This window comes from Myxine glutinosa, chromosome 6 (genome assembly GCF_964187855.1).
Source record: "Myxine glutinosa chromosome 6, kmMyxGlut1.1, whole genome shotgun sequence".
Classification (NCBI taxonomy): domain Eukaryota; kingdom Metazoa; phylum Chordata; class Myxini; order Myxiniformes; family Myxinidae; genus Myxine; species Myxine glutinosa.
Window position 1 is genome coordinate 161,373,729 of NC_136266.1, and position 27,789 is coordinate 161,401,517.

General features: G+C 45.3%; 1 protein-coding gene across 3 annotated transcripts in view; it reads left to right on the top strand.

Moving 5' to 3' along the window:
* AGRN (agrin) overlaps positions 1 to 27,789 on the top strand; it is a 185,352-nt gene that overhangs the window by 14,599 nt on the left and 142,964 nt on the right. For all 3 annotated transcript variants that reach the window (XM_068118853.2, XM_068118854.2, XM_068118855.2), the window contains exons 3-6: positions 17,835 to 17,879; positions 18,550 to 18,768; positions 20,581 to 20,811; positions 26,944 to 27,168. In XM_068118853.2, coding sequence (XP_067974954.2) covers positions 17,835 to 17,879; positions 18,550 to 18,768; positions 20,581 to 20,811; positions 26,944 to 27,168 — 720 coding nt within the window. The remainder of the gene's footprint in view (positions 1 to 17,834; positions 17,880 to 18,549; positions 18,769 to 20,580; positions 20,812 to 26,943; positions 27,169 to 27,789) is intronic.

Genomic DNA, 27,789 nt, shown 5'->3' on the forward strand with positions numbered 1-27,789 from the left:
GGGAGCTCAAAGCAGTATGATCCCAAACAAGGAGCAAAACTAGAACAGCACTCAGTCGAGAGCATTCCTTCACCTGGTTGGCCATATCACTCAATGGTGAAGAATCACTTAAAAAATTATACTAGCTGGATCCGGATCTTTACCAAAATCAAATCGATTCGTCCTTGTCACACACACAACCTGTCCAACAAGTTTCGTCCAAATCCGTCTATAACTTTTTGAGATATCATGCTATGTATCATTTTTGGCCCTGTCTCCCTATGGTGAAGTATCACTTTAAAAAATTAAATAATTCTCATATCCGAATCCATGTTCAGATCTTCACCAAAATCTAATTGAATCATCCTTGTCAGACACCCAACCGGTCCACCAAGTTTCGTCCAAATCAATCCACAACATTTTGAGATATTTTGTTCACAAACGGACAGACAGACAGGTGAAAACATAACCTCCATCCACCTTTGGTGGCGGAGGTGACAACTCACCTTGTTGTGAGGATGAGGTAATCATTGAAGGTTCACCCGTTGTCAAGTGGCGATTTGTAGTTTGCGTCACGTGGGTCCTCTTTTCTACAAACTACTTTTTCACCCTTGAGGCTGACGTTGCTAGATGAGCAGTAAAATTACCTTTAAAACGATGTATAGGTTGCATTTGTACTATTTTCGGTTTTTGAATAATTAGCGCATTTGAGAGGTCACATGACTCCTTCTTTGCCGAACTTACCGATCATGGTAACGTCTTGATCATCGTTGTTTCTCACATATGATAACAAATTTTATGATTGGAGCTCACCATCAAACTAATTATATCGATAACCGTGCTGAAATCCGATAAAAAAAATTGGCTTTTTATAAAGATTTGTATATGTGGATCGATCCTCAGGGATCATTGTGACAGGTGGCGGCTCGCATGGTTTTAAGTTATGAATTGTGAGAAAACAAGCATTACGCCTAGGTCCCCCGTCGGTGAAGTGATGCGAGTTTACAAAGTGGAAGACGCAAGGCGGCCATCTTGGATTTTGACGTAGCGACCCAATTTTCAATAGCGTTCTTCCTTATGCCGAGATACACCCACACACCAGATTAGAGGTTGCTACTTCGCTTATTTTTCAAGATATTCCGCTCACAATTTCAGACATACATGGTGTCAGACGGACATGGCGGCGGCCATCTTTTCTTTTTTCTTTTTTCTATACAAGATCGAGGCTCGTGTGAGAGCAAACATTGATCACAAAAAGACAAACTGACACATAAAACATATGATATAGGGAGCGGGAGAACAAGATGGAGAGCAGGGACATCGGGAGATCTGTGGGAGTGAGGGGGCTTGGGGGGAGAAGGCATGGGACACGGGGGGGAGGGGTGGGGGGGGGGGGGAGGGGGTGGGAAAGGTATAACACACATGAACACTGCAAGAACCTGCAGGAAAGGAAAGAAATCGGGATTTCAGAAAAGTGGATCTGGGGTGAATTAACGGGGGTATTAACGGGTCACCAAGACCAGTTCGAGGGAAGTCGGCTGCATCTCCAACGGCGGTGTCGTCACCAGTGATGTGATGGTCTTGCACAGCTTCTGCAGATGATGTTGACAATCAGAAGGTGCAAAACAAGGAGTACGACCACCACTGTCAACGCGGTGATCACGTGATGGTGCATGATGCTGGTCACCTCGTTGTACTTCACTTCAGTTGTGTTGAGCTGCGTTGCGTTGGGAGACCCTCCAGTAGTTCAGAACTGCATTGCATTGGTAGACCCTCCAGTAGTTCGGAACTGCTCTTTCGTGCTGCGAGGCCCCTCATACTCGCTTGTGTAGACCTGCACCGTGAGTTTGTAGATGCTGTTCGGTCGCAGGTCTGGAAGCAACCCTTTCGAGCTGGGCCTTGGATTTTGACGTCGGTTGCACCCACACACCATATTAGAATTCGGTCCTTCGCTTACGCACGCATGCACGCACGCACGCATGGACGCACACATGGACGCACGCACGCACACACGGACGGAGGGGAAAACCATAGTCCCCCTTTCGCTCCGCGGTGCGACAGGGGACAATAACTGTTTTAGAACCCCTATTTAGGTGCAGGGTGGTAAAAGGTGTTATCCCAGAAAGTTTCGTGCCAATTAACCTTTGGAGTTCAGAGGAGAAAGTTCACAAACAAACAAACAACTGGACATTTCTCCTTTAGATGTATATACTGTATACAGTCACGTGAAAAGGTAAGTACACCCCATGTAAAGTTTTGACTTTTTCAACATATTTCAACATACAGCTATTTGATCTTCATTTCAACAATATTGATAGATAAAGGTGATATAACATAACAAATATCATGAAACATTTACATTTTGTAGTTCATTGTATAATTTAAATAAACATAAATGCAAATTTCGCATGTGGAAAAAGTAAGTACCTCCGAGCCCCGAAAGGAGTCACGGCAGAAAGATGTGTTATAATGTGTGTCAATGACCAATGGTGAAACCAAACCAACCAATTGTTACCAAATCAAGTATTGTATTAAGGTCACACAAGTATAACAGCACAAGTACAATATGTTTCAATTGCACCACAAAAATACCATATAATTCCTATGATGATACCATCAGTTTCTTATTCAATAACTCACTGTGCTCCAAGTGAGCGAAAATAACATTCCCAAAGTCAATGTCCTGGCACCAAGCGAAAGTCGATCCACGCTCCGGTGATCGCAAGAAAAATGTCGAATCGAGACCAGAATCCAAGTCGGCTGACAGTCAACGCTGCCAAAGAGGCGCAAAGGTGCACCCAAAAGGCGACTGGGAAATCACACCTTCAGGTATGAACGTTCAGCGGCTCCCAAACGGAGAACCACAAATTCCCAATCGAAATCCACGTTACAATCGCAAACCAGGCTAATGGCTGGGTGCGGTGAAATGGCTGGAGCAAGGTGAAAAGGCTGGAGGGATGCGAAATGGCGGATCGAGGCGAAATTGCGGGCGGGGTCGTACTGGAGGCGTACCTGCTCTCCAACGATTCTCTTCGGATTCAACCGCAAAACCCGACACGCAGCTTTATCTGTCACAGCGATAACCACCCTGTCACAGGAATCCGTTTCCCAGGAAACCCAAAGTTCGCTCGTGACCCCCGTTCGCCAGCATCTCCTCGAGACCTCAAAGCAGCTCGGCTTTTCTTCCCGACTTCACTTGCTCCGCCTTTTTTTCTTTCCCCTATTCTTCCGGTTTCTCCCGATCCGGTTTCCAGTTTCTTTTAAAACACTAATTTTTTACCTTTTGAAAACAGTTATCTCCATTTCACTTAAACGATAACAATAATAGTACATGGAACCAAAAATGCTTACAGTGGATGAAAACCACAACGACGGAAGTGACTAATCCGTAACACTCCCCACCCTCAAGAAAGAAAGTTGGAACATAGTGAAAACTTTATTTTCGTGCAAAAACCCTTTTTAACAAACAAAAGTAAAACTCACACCCAAATGATCAACTCGCGTGAGCAACAATAATTAATATTCCCCAGAAGAAAGCAACAAAACTTCCAAAGATCCTTGCAACTACAGACCAATCAGCCTGCTCCCAATTATCAGCAAAGTCATGGAATCCATCATTGCTTCGGATATGAAATCTTTCCTATTCTCCAATGGCTTGATCTCTGATCATCAATTTGGTTCCAGACCAGGTCACTCTACTCTGGACATGCTGCTTCTGCTGTCTCAACAATGGATGGAGGTCCTCAATGCCAAACAGGAAATCAGAGCTGTCTCCCTTGACATATCACGTGCCTTCGATACGGTCTGGCACCCAGCTCTGCTCACTAAACTCTCCTCCTATGGTATCCATGGAAATCTCCATGCATGGCTTGCGGACTTCCTCTCTGGTCGTAGTCAACGTGTGGCCCTGAATGGATTTCTCTCATCTCCCCTTCCCGTTCAGGCTGGAGTTCCCCAAGGCAGTGTGCTGGGCCCTGTGCTTTTTCTGGTCTTTATCAATGATCTCTCCGACTCTCTGGAAAATCCTCTGTATCTCTTTGCTGATGACTCCACTCTCTGCCGCTCCATTCCTCTTCCCTCAGATCGGCAGTCTGCAGCCTCCTCACTCTCTGAAGACCTGGACAAAATCACAGACTGGTCAAACATGTGGAACATGTCTTTCAATCCTGACAAATCTCACACTCTGACTATGTCTCTCCGAAAAGATCGACTGGACAACCCTCCCATCTACTTTCTCAACAATCCTCTCCAAGAAGTTCTGTCGCTCAAGCTTTTGGGTCTCACCATCTGCCATGATCTTTCTTGGGAAAACCACAATTCCAAGCTGGCCTCCAAAGCCAGTCGCCGACTGGGCATCCTCCGTCGTGCGAAGTCCTTCCTAGGCACACCTGTGCTCCTCACCACATACAAGGCTTTCATCCGCAGCTCAATGGAATACTGTTCTCCCCTATGGGCTGGTGCTCCTGCCTCACACCTGGCTCGGCTTCACGCTGTTGAATCCAAAGCTTTCAGAATCATTGGAATCTCCCGCGATGAAGCTGTCTCTGAGGGCCTTTCACTCACTCACCGCAGGCAGGTAGGTGGTCTTTCTGTCTTCTACCGACTCCTCTCCGGCCTTGCTCCCCCAGCTCTCTCTGTGCTCTGTCCCCCAAATATTCCTACAGGTCGCACAAGATCTGCCAGCCACCCTCTGATGGTTAAACTGCCGAAATCTCGGCTCTCTGCTCATCTTCACTCTTTCGTTCCTCTTTTCTCCCGCCTCTGGAACAAACTCCCACACTCACTTCAATCACACTCCTCCCTCCAGGTCTTCAAAACAGCTGTTCACCACCATCTCTTATCTTCCCCCATCCAAAACCTTGATCTTTTCTACCCCCACTAATTCACCCCAGATCCACCTTGTTTGAAATTCCAACTTCTTTCCTGGAAGTCTTGGCAGTGTCCATATGTTTTATACCTCTCCCACCCCCCCCCCCCCTTCCCATGCCTCCACCCCAAAGCCCTCTCCCTCCCACAGTTCTCTTGATGTCTCCATGTCTCTCGGTCCCTGCTCTCAAATGTTGTGTTTGTGTCCTTCCCCCTCTCTCCCCATCTTGTCTACCGCTCCCGATGTTATTTGTTTTGTGTGTCTGTTTGTCTTTCTGTGTGATTAATGTTCGCTCTTTCACGAGCCTCGATCTTGTATGCAAAAAAACAAACAAAAAAAACAACAAAAAAACAAAAAAAAACAAAAAAAACAAACAAAAAAAAAACACCCGACAGCAATTTTCAAAGTTGGTTCACTCTATATAAATGTGAACTTTTGTATTAAGGCGGTTTGATGGAGGAGCGACGGGAGCGACGGGGCTTGCTTTGATCTCTCCACGGCATCAAAGTTTGAGTGTTTTCCCGTTCGTTTCTTTGTCAAATTTCCGCTGCGTATTTTGTTGTGTATGTGTTATTGTGTGTTTCTATTTGGTTTTGTAGTTGTTGCAAATTTGTGTGTAATTAGTCGTTTCTTTGTCCGCGCCTCGTGCGGCCTGGTGTCTCGTGCGGCCTCCTCGTCTCGACTTGTGCCCCGCCCCCTATATTCTCGTTTGTTCTTTCACCTCTGCTCCTGCTTTCTCAAATCCACGTTCTCACTTAGAGACTTTTCCCAGATTGTTTTCATGGTTTTGTTTAAATATTTATTTAAATATGTTTAAACCGCAGCGGTGATCCCCCCCCCCCCCCCCCTCCCCCAGGATTTCCATGTTTTAAACGTTTCCCAGTGTATACACTGGATAAGAATAGGTACGCCGTATCCCTGCGTGTCGTAGGAGGCGACTAAGAGGGTTGGCGTCAGGAAGGGCATCCGGCCATAAAAAAAAAACATTGCCTCAAAAAGAGAACCATGACAATTACAACTACATGTGGGCAGGGTACAGCCCGAAGTGGAGATCGGTTTCTGAGGTTTGGGACATGGAATGTAGGGACAATGACAGGGAGATCAGGAGAAGTGGTGGAAGTATTGGTCAGAACAAGAGTGGACATATGTTGTGTGCAAGAGACGAGATGGAAGGGAAGTGGTGTGAGAATGGTGAAGGGTAGGCAGGGACAGAAATACAAGTTTGTGTGGCAAGGGTTCCTGGAGGGCGTGAATGGTGTTGGTGTCCTGTTTTCTGAGGAGTTTGTAGACAGTGTGGTGAGTGTGACTAGAGTGAGTGATAGGTTGATGATGGTGAAAATGATGACTGGAAAGCTCTTGGTGAACATCATCTCGGGATATGCTCCGCAGGTTGGTCGGAGCGATGAAGAGAAGGACAAGTTCTGGTGTGCGATAGAGAAGCTGATGGAAAACGTGAAAGATGAGGAAGTTGTTGTGGTAGGAGGAGACCTAAATGGACATGTGGGAAGGAGTATGGATGGTTTTGACGGAGTTCATGGGGGTTACGGATATGGTGTGAGAAATGGAGAAGGTGAAAGGATTTTGGAGTTTGCTGATGGAGCTGATTTGTTGATTTGTAATACTCAGTTCCAGAAAGAGGATAATAAGCTTGTTACATACACGTCAGGTGGGTCGGCGACAACCGTTGACTACCTGATGGTGCGTAGACGAGATAGGGGGCACCTCCGAGACACAAAGGTGATCCCGGGGGAGGAGCCTGTTTCACAGCATCACTTGGTTGTCTGCAACGTATGGGTGAAAGGTGCGAGGAGAGCTCGGCGGGTGAAGTACCAACCGAGAATGAAGGTGTGGAGGTTGAAAGAGGTGACAGTAAGGGAGGCATTAAAAGAGAGGCTGAGTAGGGTCGAGGATGATGTGGTTGAGCTTGAACGTGGTTGGATGTCAATGAAAGCTAGTCTGTTGGGAGCCGTTGGTGAGGTATGTGGATGGACAAAAGGACCACCGAGGCACTCGGAAACATGGTGGTGGGATGATGAAGTTGGAAAGAGGATTGACGAGAAGAGGACGAAGTTCAAGGAGTGGCAGGAGGCGAAGGGTACGGGAGCAGAAACAGCAGAGCATGAAAGTTATAAGGCAGCCAGGAAGGCTGCAAAGAAAGAGGTAGCAAAGGCGCAGGAGGCATGAAGGAAAATGTTCGGAGAACGCTTGGATTCGGAAGAGGGTCAGAAAGCAGTATTCAGGATTGCAAAGCAGATAGCGAAAGAGAGGTGTGATGTGATGGGGGTGAGCTGCTTGAAGGATGAAGTGGGACAAATCGTTGTCGACCCAGATGGAATTAAAGGAAGATGGAAAAGATATATGGAAATGCTGTTGAATACAGAGAATGAATGGGATGGCAACATAGAGAGTAACCCAGTTTTAGGACCGGCAGAGAAGATAACTGAGAAGGAAGTTGAGGAAGCGATAAAAGCAATGAAGGGTAGAAAAGCGGGAGGGCCGACGTGAGTTGTGGGAGATATGTTGAAGGCAGCAGGAAGTTGGGGTGTGAAGAGAATGACAGAGATCTGTAAGCTGGTGGTGAAAGAAGGCCGCATTCCAGTGGATTGGGAACTGAGTACCCTCGTCCCTCTATACAAAGGGAAAGGTGACCCTCTGGAGTGTGGCTCGTACCGAGCGATAAAGTTATTGGAGCATGGAATGAAGGTATTGGAAAGGGTATTGGAAAGGGTGTTGGAGAGGAGGATAAGGAAGAAAGTGAAGATCGATGAAATGCAGTTTGGATTTATGCCAGGAAGAGGAACGACAGACGCACTTTTCATTGTGAGGCAGTTGCAGGAGAAGTACATGGAGAAGAGGAAGAAGTTGTTTCTTGGGTTTGTTGATCTGGAGAAAGCATTCGATCGGGTTCCACGCAAAGTATTAACATGGGCATTGAGGAACTTAGGAGTGGAGGAATGGTTGATCAGAGTAGTGATGGCAATGTACAAAAGAGCGCGCACAGCTTTAAGGACGAAGGACGGGAACAGTGGTGAGTTTGAGGTGAAGGTGGGAGTGCATCAGGGTACTAAGTCCACTACTATTTGTAGCTGTGATGGAGGTGCTGGCTCAGAACGTAAAGGAGGGTTTACCGTGGGAGTTGTTGGATGCAGATGATCTGGTGTTGATTGCGGAAAGTATGGATGGACTGAAGGAAAAGATGAACACGTGGAAGGAATGTATGGAGACAAAAGGTCTGAAGGTGAATATCGGAAAGACGAAGGTGATGGCAAGTGGTAAAGCATGTGGTGAGGTGGAAAGAACTGGGAAGTGGCCCTGTGCTGTGTGCAGGAAGGGTGTCGGAGTGAACTCCATTCAGTGTACAATGTGCGCTGAGTGGGTTCATCAAAAATGTAGTGGTCTGAGAGGGTCATTAACCAGTGTGGCAGCTACATTCAAATGTAAGGTGTGCACAGAGGGAGCTGCAGATGGAGGAAATGTTGAGTTGGATCTTGGAGACGGCGTGAAGCTGGAAGGTGTGAAAACATTTTGCTACCTCGGAGACATGCTGAATGGAGAAGGTGGATCAGACTCGGCAACGGTTGCTCGAGTGAGATGTGCATGGAAGAAGTTTCGGGAATTGAGTGGCGTGCTGATGATGAGGGGAGTGTCGTTGAAGCTGAAGGGAAAGGTGTATGCTGCATGTGTGAGAAGTGTTATGATTTATGGGAGCGAGACATGGGTAATGAACGTAGAGCAGCAACGAAGGTTGGAAAGGGTGGAAATGCGAATGGTTCGACGGATGTGCGGAGTATCGTTGAGAGAGAGGAAGACAAATGATGAATTGCGAAAGATGATGGGAATAGAGCCTGTGATTGATGCTGTGAAGAGGAACAGGTTGAGATGGTTTGGTCATGTGTTGAGGAAGGATGAAAGTGACTGGTTGAGAAGAGTGATGGAAATGAATGTAGAAGGAAGTAGAAGACGGGGAAGACCGAGAAAGACTTGGCTGAAGATGGTGGAAGAAGAAATGCGGGCAAGGGGGTTAACAAGGAGAGATGCAGAAAATAGGGCAAAATGGAGAAGATTATCATGGGGACCGCAAGGCTAACCCCCGCTCTAGCAGGGAAAATGGCCTTTAAAATGCATGTTGTTGTTGTTGTTGTTCACTCTGTATAAAGCATCGGCCACGACATTGTCCCTGCCCTTTACATGCTCAATTTCCAAGTTGAACTCCTGCAAAGCCAAACTCCATCTCATCAACCTCTGATTTTTATTTTTCATTTTTTGAATGAAGGTTTAGGGGTTGTGATCAGTGAAGAGTTTTAACTCTGGATTCTCTTGCATCCCGACTATAGGCACGACAGGTGAGACAGGAACCATTTTTTCACAGGCTTCCTCTCATAATATTTCTTCAGTCGGTTGACAAGACACAGCTGCCGCTTTTTCCGTCGGTCGGGAGTTGTCACCACGTAATCTGTTTCATTAACCCTCCTTTCGATTGCCTAGGGACCAAAATACCTAGCCTGTAGTGGCTGACCTGGAACAGGAAGCAACACTAACACTCGGTCCTCAGGACTGAAATTTCTTATCTGAGATTTCTTGTCATGCCTCACTTTCATTTTATCCTGTGTCACTTTCAAGTTTCTTCTCGCAACTTCACAAGCCTTTGCCAATCTGTGCCTAACCGTTGACACATACTCTACCACTGTCGACTGCGACTCCTCCTGTAACCACTGTTCTTTCACCAATTTCAATGGTCCTCGCACTGCGTGTCCAAACACAAGTTCAAAAGGACTGAACCCCAATGACTCCTGAGCAGACTCCCTCTTAGCAAACAACAATAAGGGTATTCCTTCATCCCAATCCTTGTCACATTCAAAACAATACATTCTGATCATATTCTTCAATGTCTGGTGAAACCTTTCCAAGGCCCCTTGGCTCTCGGGATGGTAAGTACTTGATCTTACTTGCTCCACTCCCAACAGAAACACTTGCTGAAAAAGCGTTGACATGAAATTGGAACCCTGATCAGACTGGATGACCTTAGGTAGGCCAACCAAAGTGAAAAATGTAATCAAGGCCTTCGCAATAACTGCCGCAGTAATTTTTCTAAGAGGCACTGCTTCTGGGAACCTCATGGAAGCCCACATGATGGTCAACAAATACTGATGTCCAGCCTTAGTTTTAGGTTAAGGGCCGACACAGTCAATAATGACTCGGCTGAATGGCTCTTCAAAAGCTGGAATTGGTTTTAAAGGTGCGGATGGGACTTTCTGATTAGGTTTTCCCACCAGCTGGCAAGAATGGCAAGATTTACAGAACTCCGCCACATCACGTCGCAATCCTGGCCAGAAAAAATGTACCAATATTCTGTCACATGTCTTGTTCACTCCAAGGTGCCCGGCCAAAGGTGTCTCATGCGCCAAACTCAATATTCTTTCGGTACGGCGGTGGCACCACAATTTGGTAATGAACTTTCCACTCATCATTTGCTGGCACCTCCGGTGGTCTCCATTTCCTCATGAGTATTTCCCCTTTCATGAAGTAACCAACAGGTATCTTCATACCCTCTTCCTCTGTAATGGCTTTATCAATCAAACTCCGGAGCTCCGAATCTGTGTTGTTCTTCAACAAGTCTCTTTCGGACCAGCACCGTTTGTTCAGCCTCATTCCCAGATGTCTCCGACGGACACTCCATTTTCTCTTTTGGTCCAGATGCCACCTTTTCCTTCGGTTCCTTGATGTCACTACTTTTCCTATTATCTCTTCCAGACTTTTCCTCCAATATCTCTATGGAACCCAAATCCACATCGCCTTCCTTCTCCTTCTCTTCAGAGCGCTTCCTACCCATAGCACGAGTCACTGCACAGGATGGCAAGATACCAGGAATCTCCTGCTCTAACTGTGCGGTGTTATTTTCCATACTAGGCTTTTCAACCAACATCGGATTACCAGAAACTCTAGCCCTGGCCAAATCATTCCCGATAATAAAAGAGATTCTCTCTACAGGAAGAGTGGCTTGTAACCCCACAGTGACCGGTCCTGGCACCAAATCAGACTATAAATGGATGACATGAAGAGGAGCTTTAACATAGCCACCAACACCCTGTAAGAGAACACTAACCCCCGTTGCCGTCTTCTCCGACAATGGCAAAATGCCCTCAAGGATCAAAGATTGATGTGTTCCTGTGTCCCTCAATACCCTAACAGGTCTCTGGTTAGTTAAGTCCCCATCCAGTGACACAAACCCCTCGGAAATAAAAGGTTTGTAACCCTCTTGGACAAGGTCGTTCTGTGATGCCGTAAATTTGGCACGGGAACCTTCACAAGGCACTGTCCTCCAAGGACGATTTCTCGCATTGGCCAACGCATTCGGAGTTGCACTAGTCTGACTCCGCTCCTGATTTTTCCTTTTCAGGGCGTAACATTGGGACATCAAATGCCCAGGTTTCTTGCAAAAAGTGCAAGTCGGCCCGGAGGAAAAACTCGTGGTCTGCCTCGGCCCCCCCGGAAGAATAGGTATGCCTTGGAACTGCAGTCTTCTGATCCCTAAAAGTCGCGGTATCAGATTTGTCCCCATAGTCCTCTCTCGGCCGCCTCCATGAAAATTTGTTCTCCGATCCTGATTTACCATAACTCCCCTGGCTAACTCTAGGCGGGAAGTTAGGTTTGTGGAACCCCATCCTGTGTGTCAAGGCATAGTCATCTGCCACTGTTGCTGCCTCATACAACTCTTTTTTTTTTTTCATCAACCTTTTTTTCATCCAGATGTACTTTAATGTCTACGTGGACACACTGTTTGAATTCCTCCACCAAGATCAATTGTCGTAAAAGGTTGAAGTCTTTCCCAATCTCCTTCGAGTCACACCACCTATCAAACATAGTTTCCTTTATTCTGGCAAACTCCACCTGGGTCTCACTCTCCCTCTTCCTGGCATTCATAATTTTTTGTCGGTAAGCTTCAGGGACCAATTCATCGGCTTTGAGAATGGCTTTCTTCACTATCTCATAATCTGCACATTGGTCAATCGGTAAAGTCGAATAGATATCTTGAGCTTTACCCACCAGAACACTTTGCACTAACATAGTCCAGGACCCCACAGGCCATTTTAACATTTGAGCCACCTTCTCAAAGTGTAAAAAAAACTTGGCTACCTCCTTTTCATTGAAGGGTGGAACCAGCCTCACATGCCCACCAACATCCCAAGAGTTCTGACTCGTTGTCGAACTAGCCGGCATCGATACTACTTCTCTCCATTCTCCCAGTAATTCCAGCTCCTTGAGTTTAAGTTTCCTCTGATAAATCCATGTCCCGTTCCTTTAACTCCCTTTCGGCTCTCCTTTCCTCTGCTCTTCTTTCCTCTTCAGCTCTCCTTTCCTCTGCTCTTCTCTCCTCGAGTTCTCGTTCCTGTTCTGCTCTTTCCTTTTCTGCTTTCCTTTTCTCTGCTCTTTCCGCTGCTCTTCTCTCCTCGAGTTCTCTCTCCCATTCTGCTCTTTCCTTTTCGGCTCTCCTTGCCTCTGCTCTTTCAACCTTTCCTGGCTCTGCAGTTGCATCTCCATTTACCGGAGCTCCACATTTCCTTTTTCCTCTGGTAAACAATCCAAGGCTACCTCTTCCCATGTTCCTTTTCCCACCAGAGATTCTACCACCAATGTCTGAATCTCTGCTTTCTTCATACTAACTCGGACCTCCAAGTTACAATATTTGGCCAATATCATGAGTTCCGATCTTTTTAACGCATGGAACTGTGCCTCATTAGGGGATGTCGCAAAATTTTCTGCGTCAAACACCATGGTGACTATTAGTTAGCATTTGTTAACCTTCACACAAAATTTTTCAAATTTTTAGAAAAATTTGGGAATGTTAGAAAATTCCAAATTTCGGAATTTTGGGAATGTTAGGGGATTCAATCCCGGACGAAGCCCCCAATTTCTGTTACGTGCTCCTCCCAAAACCCCGGTCATGGTGTACCTCCGAGCCCCGAAAGGAGTCACGGCAGAAAGATGTGTTATAATGTATGTCAATGACCAATGGTGAAACCACACCAACCAATTGTTACCAAAAACAAGTATTGTATTAAGGTCACACAAGTATAACAGCACAAGTACAATATGTTTCAATTGCACCACAAAAATATCATATAATTCCTATGATGGTACCATCAGTTTCTTATTCAATAACTCATTGTGCTCCAAGTGAGCGAAAATAACATTCCCAAAGTCAATGTCCTGGCACCAAGCCAAAGTCGATCCACGCTCCGGTGATCGCAAGAACAATGTCGAATCGAGACCAGAATCCAAGTCGGCTGACAGTCAACGCTGCCAAAGAGGCGCAAAGGTGCACCCAAAAGGCGACTGGGAAATCACACCTTCGGGTATGAACGTTCAGCGGCTCCCAAACGGGGAACCACAAATTCCCAATCGAAATCCACGTTACACTCGCAAACCAGGCTAACGGCTGGGTGCGGTGAAATGGCTGGAGCGAGGTGAAAAGGCTGGAGCGATGCGAAATGGCGGGAGCGAGGCGAAATGGCAAGCGGGCCCATACTGGAGGCGTACCTGCTCTCCAACGATTCTCTTCGGAATCGACCGCAAAACCCGGCACGCAGGTTTATCTGTCACAGCGATAACCACTCTGTCACAGGAATCCCTTTCTCAGGAAACCCAAAGTTCGCTCGTGACCCCCGTTTGCCAGCGTCTCCTCGAGACCTCAAAGAAGCTCGGCTTTTCTTCCCGACCTCACTTGCTCCGCCTTTTTTCTTTCCCGGCTTCTTCCGGTTTCTCCCGATCCGGTTTCCGGTTTATTTTAAAACACTAATTTTTTACCTTTTGAAAACAGTTATCTCCATTTCACTTAAATGATAACAATAATAGTACATGGAACAAAAATGCTTACAGTGGATGAAAACCACAACGACGGAAGTGACAAATCCGTAACAATATATATATATATATATATATATATATATATATATATATATATATATATATATATATATTGTTATAGATCGCGGTTTGGATGTTATAGACCGAGCGGTGGTTTAAAACCGCGACCTAACAAAACTCACCCGATTCCACCCGAACGTTGGTTGTATCGCACCCTAGCTGCTCAATGAGGGAAAAGACAAAAGCGACGCAATGCAAGAGGAAAACGGAGACAAAAAAAGGTTTGAAATACTACCACATTTATTCCTACTATTTACACACAAGCAACAAAAAGCAATTCAGTTTATTTACAAGTACAAGACGCAGGTGACACAGTGCAAATTTAGCTTATCTACAGACTTAACTTATTACCCAGGACAGAACAAACAAAGACGACTCACACGGGGAATGCCAGGGATGGCAGAAGGTGGATGGCTGGCGGGAGAGGAAAGGTCCAAGGGGGGGTCTTGCAGCACAACCGGCGCGTTCAGCAGCCGCCGTTCCGTTTCGGCCCTGCTCCGAACCGCCGTTTAGGCCCCCTTTGGCGGTGGGGTGGCGCGGCTGCGGCGGCTTCCGTCCGCTGCGTTCCCAGGACTTGTCTCACTGGTCTGGTCCCTCAACCCTCAACTCTTTCTTGCTTCTCTCACTTCTCACCACCGACTCCTCTCTCTGGCAACCGACTGTGACCAACTCCTTGCAACCAACTCCTCCTCTCTTCACAACCCTTCTTTTTCCAACCCAGAGTGCATCTCTCTTTCTTCTTCTTTTCTTCCACTTCCGGTTGCGCCCTTTTATAGCGCCCCCAGCGATCACGCCCCCGGCGCTTTGGACACGCCCATCGGGGCGCTCACCTCGGCCCTGGCTGGTCGCACGACCCTCGGGCTCCACCCCGGACGACGACGGGCGGGCGCGCCCCTCCCCTCCTCTGACGAGGTGGAGACACGCCTTTCTTCTCCGACCCGAGCCTCGTGGTCAATGGTGGTTATTGGAGGGGAGGTAATATGGGCAATCGAGGCTCGCCAATGACGAGAGGGGGATGTAATATGAGGTCATTGGAGGTTTTGGAGGGGATGGAAAGGGAGATTTTTGGGGATGGGAAGGAAAGGGGGTCTATTCTCTTTCACTGGTGCAATGGAGTACTTTTAATTAATGGGAGACACAGCCTTATCCTAAAACACAGAATAAGAGATAACTATCAAAAGAAAAGATATATCGTGTCCTGCATGTATGTTTTTTATGGACTAACTACGGGAACGCCCTTTGACCTTTATACAACCACAACGGAGGGAGGAGGGGTGATATTTTACAACAACCTTTTACAACAACCTTTTACAACATTTTACCACCACCACAAAATAAAAAAAACCATTCTCATATTCACAACAATATATATATATATATATATATATATATATATATATATATGTACATATACACAAAGAATTAAGTTAAGCACCCCTACACAACGAATTAAGGTAAGCACCCCCTAATATATATTCTTTGTGTATATGTATACATTGGCATATATTCTAAGGTATGTGAGATCAAATAATGATTGGTATGACATTAGCAATTATCCATTGATGAAATTGAGTGATCAAAGTGAAAAAAAGTGATTGGTTGAGTCAGTGATCCGATCACGTGGGTCCGACACACGTTATTGACGCAAAGATCGCTAGAGGTCTTCTCAGAACAATGACTGTACGTTAGAAAACATAAACGTCATCCACACTGTCCGTGATGGACCTATAGCTCCATACTTAAATTGAGGTGAAAATATGCCTAAAATTCCCAAAAAATTTCACCTTAAATTATTCAGAATAAAATATTGAAAACGGCATGATTGTTATGTTTTTATGTGACCATAATATCACTTCTCCAGAAAATATAGCAATATCATGGGTATATTACACTGTTTTGACGACAACAAACTTGTAATGTGCGAGATTGTAAAAAAACGGGGGGGGTGCTTAACTTAATTCTTTGTGTATATATATGTACATATATATGTAAAAATATATATTGTTATGGATCTGAGAGACGGCACTCCCCTTAGCAAGGGGGGGTTAATCCCCTTGGCCTGTTAAGCTGGCCGTCTCTGGTCCTGGTACCTGTAACGCTCTTTTGCGGGGTGGAATTGATCAGGGTTATTGGTCAAGGTGTTCTCCCGACTACCTTTACCAATCCCTCCGCAAAACAGGGAGACAAGTACCGCTCGAACCACGGACAAGATGGTATTTGCCGAGCGGTTTAGCAATCCGCGGTTCGAGCCGTTATCAATTGACTATACCCGATTCCGAGCGTTGGCCGAATCGTGCCACAGGTACTCAATTGAAAGAAGGGACTAAAGCGATCGGGGGAAAGAAGAAGCCAAAGTAAGGAATAACAGATATTTATTAATTATGTACACGAAACCAAAGGAAGAGGAGGGACGCAAGTAATATACAGAAGAAAAAGCAGATACACAGGGCAAACCTTAAAACAGTCTTAATTATCAACGCCCAGACAGAACAAACACAGACTTACACGAAAGGGGAATAGCAGGCAGGAATCACTGGAAGAAGGAGAAGGTCCAGGTGGGACAACAGGGCTGGAAGGTTCGGCAGGGCACAGCAAAGAGGTCCGCTCCAGGTCCACGCAAGGGTAAATTGATTATTTTATGTGACGCTGACCTTTAACCTTTTGACCTTTTGACAAAATTGTGATTTTGTCTTCTCCATACTATCAGAATACCGCTTTGTTGAAAGTTTGATGGCAAAACTCAAATGGTAAATTTAAATTTCAGGTCAATTGGATGAAAATTTATTCTTTTATGTGATGCCGACCTTTAACCTTTTGACAAAATTGTGATTTTGTCTTCTCCATACTATCAGAATACAGCTTTGTTGAAAGTTTGATGGCAACACTCAAATGGTAAATTAAAATTTCATGTGAATTGGATGAAAAATTATTATTTTATGTGATGCCGACATTTAACCTTTTGACCTTTTGATAAAATTATTAATTTGCCTTCTCCATACTATCATTATAAAGTAAATTTGCCTTCTGGTAAAATGACAATAGCTCAAATGGTAAAAAGTTATGGTCCGGACAGACGCACACACACACAGAGACGCACAGAAGTGATTACAAAACCCCGTCTCGTGCTGTGCAGGGACGGCCTACTAAAGTTGACATGTCTGGCATCCTAATGAACTTGGAAAAAAAATCCAACACAATCCTGACTCTCTGCATTCAAAATCACTCGTTGAAATGTAAATATTCCCGCTGTGTGTGCCAGCCACTCCCGCGGCCTTTCAATGGACCATTTGCCCATCCATTGAAGCAAATAACGGGTGGAAGAATGTATTGATTGGACACCGAGGCAGAAAAGGAGTCAGGTCTATGAAACATTTTTACCTCCAAACTCAATTTTAGTAATCACAGAGCGAGCCAAATAGCGGGAAGGGCTTTCTAATCAGCACTCCCATCCATTGAGCAGATTGAGCAAGAGATGAATGGGAGGGACGTCCATGGGAAGTGTAATGAATTGACTGCGCACTGCATGCTCTTGTTGATGTCAAGTCACCGCTCTAATGTAATAGGACGTGGGCCTTCGGCCACCGAATTTCTCCTGCAATTCCTGCACACCTGTCGCTTTCGTCCAACTCTCTCCTTGCCTGGACACAGTGGCCTTTTGTACCTGTGGTATTCGAGCCTGTTCCGTGGCATTCTTGCGGTGAGGCAAACGATGCCCTGGCACACAACGAATGTCCACCGATCTGCCCCAGCATGTGACGCACGAAGTTTACTCTCAGTCACAGGAAGCACTGTTTGAATCTGCATTTTTGAAAAAGAAACAATATTCACTTTATCAATGGATTATTCTCACGAACGATCGCTTGCGATTTGGAAGCAATTTTATAAATTGTTGGACAACTTTCATTCATTGCGGGTGACCATTTAATTCAACGACAAAAATATTCCAGAAGCAATACTCGAATGTGTTTGAATGATGTGACGTCATGAACACCCCATGCATGACGTCATGCAAAGCGATGTATTTTATTGTAAATTTTTGTGTTTTCTCTTTTGTTTTCTACAGATCATCCATTGTTGGCGGCACATCCTGTCTCTACTAGTTTAAACGGTGAGTAAAGTTCCATTCAACAAGTTTGGCAACATTTGGTCCACGGGCCTGCAGTGACTGGCAGTTACTAATTACAGTTTTTAAATTAAGGAATGACTAAAGATAACTTGGACAGGGACAATCTTTCTCCATGTGACTTCTTGCCCTCAATTTCCCCTTTCAATGGCAATTACTTTGACCTCTGAACCACAACTATGTTTAGTTCATCTTGGACCTCAGAAGCTTATTAGCCCCCGGCCAGACATTTTGTTCCTTTCTTCAATTCAAGCAAATTGATTGGGCTTTTATTGTTATGTCTGAGCTGGGAAGGCCATTGTAAAGGAATTCTTGCTGCAGTAACGTTAACATAATGGGTAAGGGCAACTGATTGTAGCTGGAATGCCAATCTCCTCTGAAAGTGATGCAATTATCATGTGACTGCCATGGAGCTTGGAGCATGGCCTAATTTATTATACTAGCAAAATCAATATTGCATGTTCCACCTTTATGACTTGCATTCCTAAAGGCAGCATCCATAAATTTGAGGACGCTTGCGGATGAAAAGAGAAAGGAGAGAAATCTGGGAAGGAAAGGTTGGGAATGAGAATGAATTAGGAATGGGAAGCGAATGATTAAAAAAGGGATTTTGTGAATATCAGAGCAGCAATATGTATGTTTGTGGATTCCGCAGGCTGCCGCCACGTCCTCTGTGGATTTGGTGCCGTCTGTGAGAACAACCCCCTGAACTGGGCGCAACGCGGACGATGCGTGTGCAAGACGCCAGCGTGTCCCCCTCAAGTGGCACCCGTGTGTGGCTCCGACCGGGTTACCTATTCAAGTGCATGCGAACTAGAACGGGCTCAGTGTCGCCTCCAGCGCCGGATACTTGTTCTAGCCTACACGGCCTGCGGTGAGCTACCTCTACGTCCTTTAAATCGACTCTTTCTTTGTTCTTATGCAGGCCCTTCTCAAATAGCCACCTGCCATATTGGTGTTGGGGGTAGAAAAGGTCGCCACAGTTCATAACTAGAACGGCGCTCAGTAGAGAGCATACCTCTGCCTGGTTGGCCATATCACTCAATGGAGAAGAATCACTTAAAAATTTAAATAATTCTCACATCCAAATCCATATTCAGATCTTCACCAAAATCGAATCGATTATTCCTTGTCAAAGACACAACCTGTTCACCTAGTTTCGTCCAAATCCATCCATAACTTTTGAGATATCCCACAATGTATAGTTTTTGGCCCCATCTCCCAATGGTGAAGAATCACCTAAAAATTTAAATAATTCTCATATCCGAATCCATGTTCAGATCTTCACCAAAATTGAATCGATTTTTCCTTGTCACACACACCAAACCTGTCCATCAAGTTTCGTCCAAATCCATCCATAATTTTTTGAGATATCCTGCTATTTATCGTTTTTGGCCCTATCTCCCAATGGTGAAGAATCACTTAAAAAATTAAATAATCTTCATATCCGAATGCATATTCAGATCTTCACCAAAATCGAATCTATTTGTTCTTGTCAGACACCCAACCTGTCCACAAAGTTTTGTCCAAATCCATCCATAACGTTTTGAGATATCCCACAATGTATAGTTTTTGGCCCCATCTCCCAATGGTGAAGAATCACCTAAAAATTTAAATAATTCTCATATCCGAATCCATATTCAGATCTTCACCAAAATTGAATCGATTTTTCCTTGTCACACACACCAAACCTGTCCATCAAGTTTCGTCCAAATCCATCCATAATTTTTTGAGATATCCTGCTATTTATCGTTTTTGGCCCTATCTCCCAATGGTGAAGAATCACTTAAAAAATTAAATAATCTTCATATCCGAATGCATATTCAGATCTTCACCAAAATCGAATCTATTTGTTCTTGTCAGACACCCAACCTGTCCACAAAGTTTTGTCCAAATCCATCCATAACGTTTTGAGATATCCCACAATGTATAGTTTTTGATCCGATTTCCCAATGGTGAATAATCACTTAAAAATTTATAGTCGCTGGATCCGAATCCTGATCTTCACCAAAATCTAGTAATTTTGTCCTTGTCACATACGCTACATCTCTGCCAAATTTCGTCCGAATCCGTCCACAACTTTTTGAGATATTTTGTTCACAAACAAACAAACAAACAAACAAACAGACAGGGGTGAATACATAACCTCCATCCACCTTTGGTAGCGGAGAGAACAATTGTGCCAAGTCAGATCCTCTTATTCACAGATGAGTTAGTCCTTTTCCCAATGTAAACAAGGGAGTAAAATCCATAAGTGCAAAAGACAAAAGTTTCTTCAATGAGTCTCTGGAGTATTTCCACATTATTGTAGGATTGTTAGTAAAAACCCAGCTGGCTCCTGAATGACCTTCAAGGTGTGATAATCTGTATTCCACACCTGGTCTGCTTGACCCCGTGGTGCGGGTCGACAAGTTGGGGTTGAATCTTATACCCTTCCCTTGTTACAGAAGGTTGTTCGGAATCCCTATATGGTTTGTATACTTGTGTAGGCCAAGCTCGCCATTTAAAATGCAAACTGCAGGTGGCACTGCAGCACCTGCACACAGTCACCATCCCGAGCAATATTATGTCAACGCACCATCTAAGAGAGAGGAAGAAGATGTGTTTGTGAAGGAAAAAAAACCGAAGGAAGTGGTGAAATTGAACTGCACTACACAACAATGACTCTTTTGTTTTTTTGCTGCAGGTTTTCGCGACCCCTGCAAAAACACAACTTGCAGTTTTGGAAGCATCTGCATATCCTCCTCTGACCGACTGTCCGCAAAGTGTGTGTGTCCCCGCTCGTGCGTGCGCTCTCCACCCGGGACCACACCAGTGTGCGGCAGCGACGGCCGAGACTACGCAAGCGAGTGCGAGCTGAACCTCTACTCCTGCTCCCAGCACGTAAACGTCCAGAAGAAGTTTAACGGTCCTTGCGGTGAGCATGCAGTTTTCAGGTGGCCATTTTGAGTCTCTATTGAATTGCTCAACATCATATGTAACTGTCTGGATTATCGTTAACCCAACTGAATGGACACCTTCGACTTGGTAACGTCAGTAAAAGGAGACACTGTGAGCTGTAATAGAGGTTTTAGAACAACTTGGCAATGGTCTGTGGCCTAACTTAGCAAATTATAAAACAAGAAGACGTCATGTGGAGCACGATACTTGCAAAATCCGCCCCCCACCCCCAAGAAAAAAAAATTCCATTTATACAGCAAATTGTGCATTTCATCAAGATTAAAATTGACAATCTTGATCGAAGCTCGGGTCAATAGGAAGAAAAGTGACGATTTTTCAGATGAAAAATGATGATTTTGGAAGGTTGACCTTGAGTTGACCTTTGACCTTTTGACCTCAAAAATAGTTCGTTTCCATATTTAGTGACTCAATGTGCAAATGCTGTTCAATTTTCAAGTCAATCGGATGAAAATTGAGGATTTTAAAAACTTGGCCTATGTTGACCTTTTGGCCTTTATTGACCTGTAAAATAGTTGGTGGTTGAATTCAGTGACCATATGTGTAAATCCTCTTAGAATTTCAAGTCAATCAAATGAAAATTGGTGATTTTAGAAATTCAGCCTATGTTGACATTTTGGCCTATGTTTACTTAAAATATAATTTGTGGTTGAATTCAGTGACCAGATATGCAAGTCCTTTTCAAATTTCAAGTCAATCGGATCAAAATTGAGGATTTTTGAAATTTGGCCTATGTTTACCTTTTGGCCTATGTTGACCTTTTGGCCTATGTTGACCTCAAAAATACTTGGTGGTTGAATTCAGTGACCAGATATGCAAGTCCTCTTCAAATTTCAAGTCAATCAGATGAAAATTGAGGATTTTGGAAATTCGGCCTATGTTGACCTCAAATATACTTGGTGGTTGAATTCAGTGACCAGATATGCAAGTCCTCTTCAAATTTCAAGTCAATCGGATGAAAATTGAGGATTTTAGAAATTCGGCAAAGTTGATGACCTTTGGCCGATGTTGACCTTTTGACATTTTGACCCCAAAAACAATAGGCTTCTCAATTGGGCCGACCTATACAGCTTGTTGAAGTTTCGTGCGATCGGTTTAGAATTGTGACCTGTAGGCCGGTGACAAACAAACAGACAGACAAACAAGAAGACGTCATGCGGAGCACGATACTTGGATAATCCGCCCCCCCCATCCCCCAAGAAAAAAATTCCATTGATACAGCAAATTGTCCATTTCATCAAGATTAAAATTGACAATCTTGATCAAAACTCGGGTCAATAGGAAGAAAAGTGATGATTTTTCAGATGAAAAATGATTTTGGAAGGTTGACCTTGAGTTGAACTTTGACCTTTTGACCTCAAGAATACTTGGTGGTTGAATTCAGTGACCAGATATGCAAGTCCCCTTCAAATTTCAAGTCAATCGGATGAAAATTGAGGATTTTAGAAATTTAGCAATGTTGGTGACCTTTGGCCTATGTTGACCTTTTGACCTTTTGACCCAAAAAACAATAGGCTTCTTGCTTTTGACCAACACTACCATTTGGTGAAGTTTCGTAAAGATCGGTTGAAAATTGTGACCTGTAGGCCGGTGACAAAAACAGACAAACAGACAGACAGACAGAACCACAAACGCAACCAACTTCTTCCACCTCTTCCACCTTTCTTCCACCTCGTCCACATCTTACCCTACCCCTCCTCCCCCCCCCCCCTGTTCTGTATCCGATGCTCCCCCTTCCTCTTCATTAACGGTATGGACCTCAAACATCTGGGGCCTTCGCTCAAACTTGACTGATCTCTCCATGCAGGTTGCTTCTGACAAACCAGACGTGATCTGCTTAACAGAAACTTTCCTCCTTCATGATGTCTCTGATTCCTTAGTATCTCTCCCGGGTTACTCCCTCCTCCGGTATGATAGACCTGAGCCTCGTCCTGGAGGTGGGGTTGCTATCTTTATCAAAAACTCTCTTCCTCACTCGCCCTGCACTGCACTCTCTCCACCTCAACCCCAGGAATACCTCTGGCTACGGCTTCCCCTTCGCTCCCACCTCTTGGTCATATGTGTGTTGTACTGTCCACCAAACAGTGATGACTCCATCTACATCTCGCTGTCTGATAATATGGACCAACTTCTATCTACTCATCCCAACTCTCTCTTCCTCATATGTGGTGATTTCAATTGTCACCATGCCAGTTGGCTGGGTGTGGCTACCTCTCTCACCAGCCATGGCTCCTCAGCAAAGGACTTCTGCGACTCACTGGGACTGACACAATCTGTCAATTTCCCGACCCGGATCTCAGTCAACGGAGCATCTTCTCTTCTGGACTTGGTTATGACTAACTTGCCTGAAAATGTCTGCTGCTCTTCTTCTGCTCCAATCGGCTCATCTGATCATGTGCTTGTTAAAGTGGACATCTCTCTGACCATTCTCAGGGAGCCTGCTCAGTGTCGACGAGTCTGGCATTTCACTCAGGCCAATTGGCATGGTCTTCAAGCAGCCATCAATCATCTGGACTGGTCTCCCATCTCTACCACCTCTGACATCAACTCATCCTGGGAATTCTGCCAAAGTAAATTGCTCTCTCTCATGCACAGATTTATCCCATCTCATCTTCAGTTGTCATACCCTTCCTCCCGTCCATGGTACACGGAATCTTGTGGTGAGGCTGTTGCCCAGAAACAACTTGCCTTCGTCTCCTGGAAAGCAAATCCAACGGGAGGAAATGTCATTTCTTTTCACAAAGCCCTAAACAAGTGTGTGTCCACCCTCAGGAGAGCCAGGAAACAATATCTCTGTTCTCAAGACCGAACTCTCTTATCTGTCTCCCTCTTCCAAATCCTGGTGGCGTCTGGTCAAATCTGTTTCTGGTGTTTGTTCCCCCTCCATCCCCTCCCTTACCTCAAACGGCTACACAGCTGACTCCACACGTGAAAAAGCTTAATGCCTCAACTCTGTGTTTGCCTCTAAATCTTGTGTCCCAAACCCATCCCTCTCTGTACCCACCATACCCAGTCGTACCCAGCTGATCCTGGACTCTGTGTCCTTTCCTCCTGACAAGGTGGAAAAGTTTCTGTCCACCCTCGACTCTGATTCTGCAACTGGACCTGACGGCATCAGCCCATGGGTCCTAAAATCCTGTTCTTCTGCTCTTTCACTCCCTCTCTCTGTTCTCTTAATAATAATAATAATAATTCATTTATTTTGTATAGCGCTTTTCAAGTAGCCCAAAGGCGCTTTGACAGAGTGGAAAACATAATGCATAACAATACATGAAAACCACAATTGCAAAAAGACAAGAATCAATAGGGAAATATTTAAAGCAAAAGGAGGGAGAAGGAGAAGTGATAGTCAGGGGTTAAATGCTGTGGGTTGAATGTTGAATGCAGTGTTGAACAGGTGGGTCTTTAGTGATGTTTTGAATGTGGTGAGTGAGGAGGAGTCTCTGATGGTGTGAGGTAGTGAGTTCCAGAGGGTGGGAGCAGCGATGGAGAAGGCCCTGTCCCCCCAGGATCTGAATTTGGTCCGGATGGAGGGGGTCAGGAGGTTGCTCAAGATCAACTGCCATCTGCTTGGAAATCAGCCAACATCACCGCTTTGCACAAAAAAGGTGCAAAAACAGATCCCAGCAACTACAGACCAATCAGCCTTCTCCCAATTATTATCAGCAAAGTCATGGAATCCATCATTGCTTCGGATATGAAATCTTTCCTCTTCTCCAATGGCTTGATCTCTGATCATCAATTTGGTTTCAGACCAGGTCACTCTACTCTGGACATGCTGCTTCTGCTGTCTCAACAATGGATGGAGGTCCTCAATGCCAAACAGGAAATTAGAGCTGTCTCCCTCGACATATCACGTGCCTTTGATACGGTCTGGCACCCCGCTCTGCTCACCAAACTCTCCTCCTTTGGTATCCATGGAAATCTCCATGCATGGCTGGCGGACTTCCTCTCTAGTCGTCGTCAACGTGTGGCCCTGAATGGGTTTCTCTCATCTCCTCTTCCTGTTCAGGCTGGAGTTCCCCAATGCAGTGTTCTGGGCCCTGTGCTTTTTCTGGTCTTCATCAATGATCTCTCTGACTCTCTTGAAAATCCTCTCTATCTCTTTGCTGATGACTCCACTCTCTGCCGCTCCATTCCTCATCCCTCAGATCGGCAGTCTGCAGCCTCCTCACTCTCTGCAGACCTGGACAAAATCACAGACTGTGCAAAGAAGTGGAACACGTCTTTCAATCCTGACAAATCTCACACTCTTCCGATGTCTCTCCGAAAAGACCGACTGGACAACCCTCCCATCTACTTTCTGAATAATCCTCTCCAAGAAATTCTGTCACTCAAGCTTTTGGGTCTCACTAACTGCCATGATCTTTCCTGGGAAAACCACATTTCCAAGCTGGCCTGCAAAGCCAGTCGCCGACTGGGCATCCTCCGTCGTGCGAAGTCCTTCCTTGGCACACCTGAGCTCCTCACCACATACAAGGCTTTCATCCGCAGCTCATTGGAGTACTGCTTTCCCCTCTGGGCTGGTGCTCCTGCCTCACACCTAGCTCGTCTTCACGCTGTTGAAACCAAAGCATTCAGAATCATTGGAATCTCCCGCGATGACGCTATCTCCGAGGGCATTTCACTTACTCACCGCAGGCAGGTTGGTGGTCTTTCCGTCTTCTACCGACTCCTCTCTGGCCTTGCCCCCCCCCCCCCCCAGCTCTCTCTGGGCTCTGTCCCCCAAATATTCCTGCAGGTCGCACAAGATCTGCCTGCAACCCTCTTATGGTTAAACTGCCAAAATCAAGACTCTCTGCTCACCTTCACTCCTTCATGCCTCTTTTCTCCCGCCTCTGGAACAAACTCCCTCACTCTCTTCAATCCCACTCCTCCCTCCAGGTCTTTAAAACGGCTGTTCACCACCATCTTTTATCTTCCCCAATCCAAAACCTTGATCTTTTCTACCCCTGCTAATTTCACGCCAAATCTACTTTTTGAGGTGCTGACTTCTTTCCTGGAAGTCCTTGGTGTCCTTGCGTTTTATACCTATCCTGCCCCCCCCCCCCCCCAGGCCCTCTCCCTCCCACACATCTTCAGATGTCCCTGCTCTCAAATGTTGTGTTTGTGTGCTTCCTCCCCTTCTCTCCCCATCTTGTCGACCGCTCCCCTTTTTATATACTTTGTTTGCTTGTTTGCTTGATTTGTTTGTTTGATAAATGTTAGCTCTTTCACGAGCCTCGACTCTGTATGCAAAAAAACCCAATATACTTGAAAAATCTTCGATTTTGCAAGTAATAATCGGGGCAATACCCCCGATTGCCCGCTCAATACTGGGCGCTGCTCACCTGGTAGAATAAAGCAGTATACTACACCGACTAAAGGTATTTTAAACAGTACCACGGTATTTTAAACCTATTTCAGTGGTTGCTTGGAGACAGGGCAGCATGTAGAATCATAATAACATAATCATAAGACTTTAAATAAACAAAAAAATACCTATTTTGGGTCCCCCCACCCCCATCCCCTCCATAGGGGTTTGCTGCGAACAAACTGGTACGTCACGGGTGGTGAAGGTTGTGGTCAAGTTTCATTGAAATATTGTGTGTAGTTTCGGAGAAGAAAGCAAAGACCTATTTTGGGGGATCAAATCTAGATCCACTTTGACCCCCAATAGACTCCCTTAGACCCTTTTTTTTTTTTTTTAATACCGTGAAATATATATACTTGATACTTGAGTATAATATAATATACTAGTATATAATAATATAATAGTATAGTATAGTATTGTATATATATATATATAGAGTATAATAAAATATAATGCTTGAGTCACAACATACCAAATATCATTTCTGCCAAGTTTAGTCACAATCCCATCAGCGGTTTCAGAGAAGAAGTTGGAAGTGCTTACGGACTGACGGACAGACGACGCGCCATCCCATAAGCTCTCCGGAACTATGTGCCAAGTGAAGTAAAAAATTATTGAGAGATTTAATAATGTATCAGTTTGACTATTACATCTGTTTATACATGCAAGATGACCCAATGTCCTTCAGAGACTCACTGAACATACAGACAATAGCATATTATTTCCCTCTTCGCCCAGATCCCTGTGCCCCTTGGCGTTCAGACGTCGGCCATTCTTGCCGGGTTGATCCGCTGCTTCGGAGCCCACAGCTCACGCCTCTTCCTGACTCTTGCCCACCTGCCAGCGGCCCAGTGTGTGGAGATGATGGCCACACATACGCATCAGAGTGTGCATTGGTGCGTACGGCGGAGGCACGTGGGGTTCCAATTGCTAGGTTACACGCAGGGACATGTACTTTCCAAGGTAGGCAACTACTGTATTCTCTTTGAGTTTACCACATTTATCTGTACAAAATGCACTTCACATAAATTTTGAGTTAAAGTTGGATAAAATGGTGTATTTTGTAATTTGACTCTTCACTTGCCCAAGGAAACATGGGATTGGCATGAAGCATTGTCCAGAGACGACATGAATTACATGAACTGTAAAGTCTATATAAACTACATGCGAATGAAATGCCCATTGTGCAGGCCACGCCTTCCCTCCTCTCCCCCAGCATCATAAGCTCCGCCTTTTAGCCAAGTCACTCCTTTCTCTCCAACAGCCCAGAAACTCAACCGGGCCATATTTTGGGACAACAAACACAGTTACTTTCTTTCTGCTGGACAGTGATGTGTCCCTTATAACTCAACTTGCATTAGTACCCGGCATTGCCAGGCGGGGGGAGGGGAGGGGGAGGGGAGGGGGGGAGAGGACAGGGGGGAAGGGGGAGGGGAGGGGAGGGGAGGGGAGGGGGGGAAGGGGAGCAGTCAGAAGTGGAAGCTCTTTTACGGAGAATTTATATCTTAAAGGGGAGGGGGGGAATGAGGGAGGAAGGGGTGGGAAGAGGGGGGGGGGAGGGGAGGAGGGGGGAAGGGGAGGGGA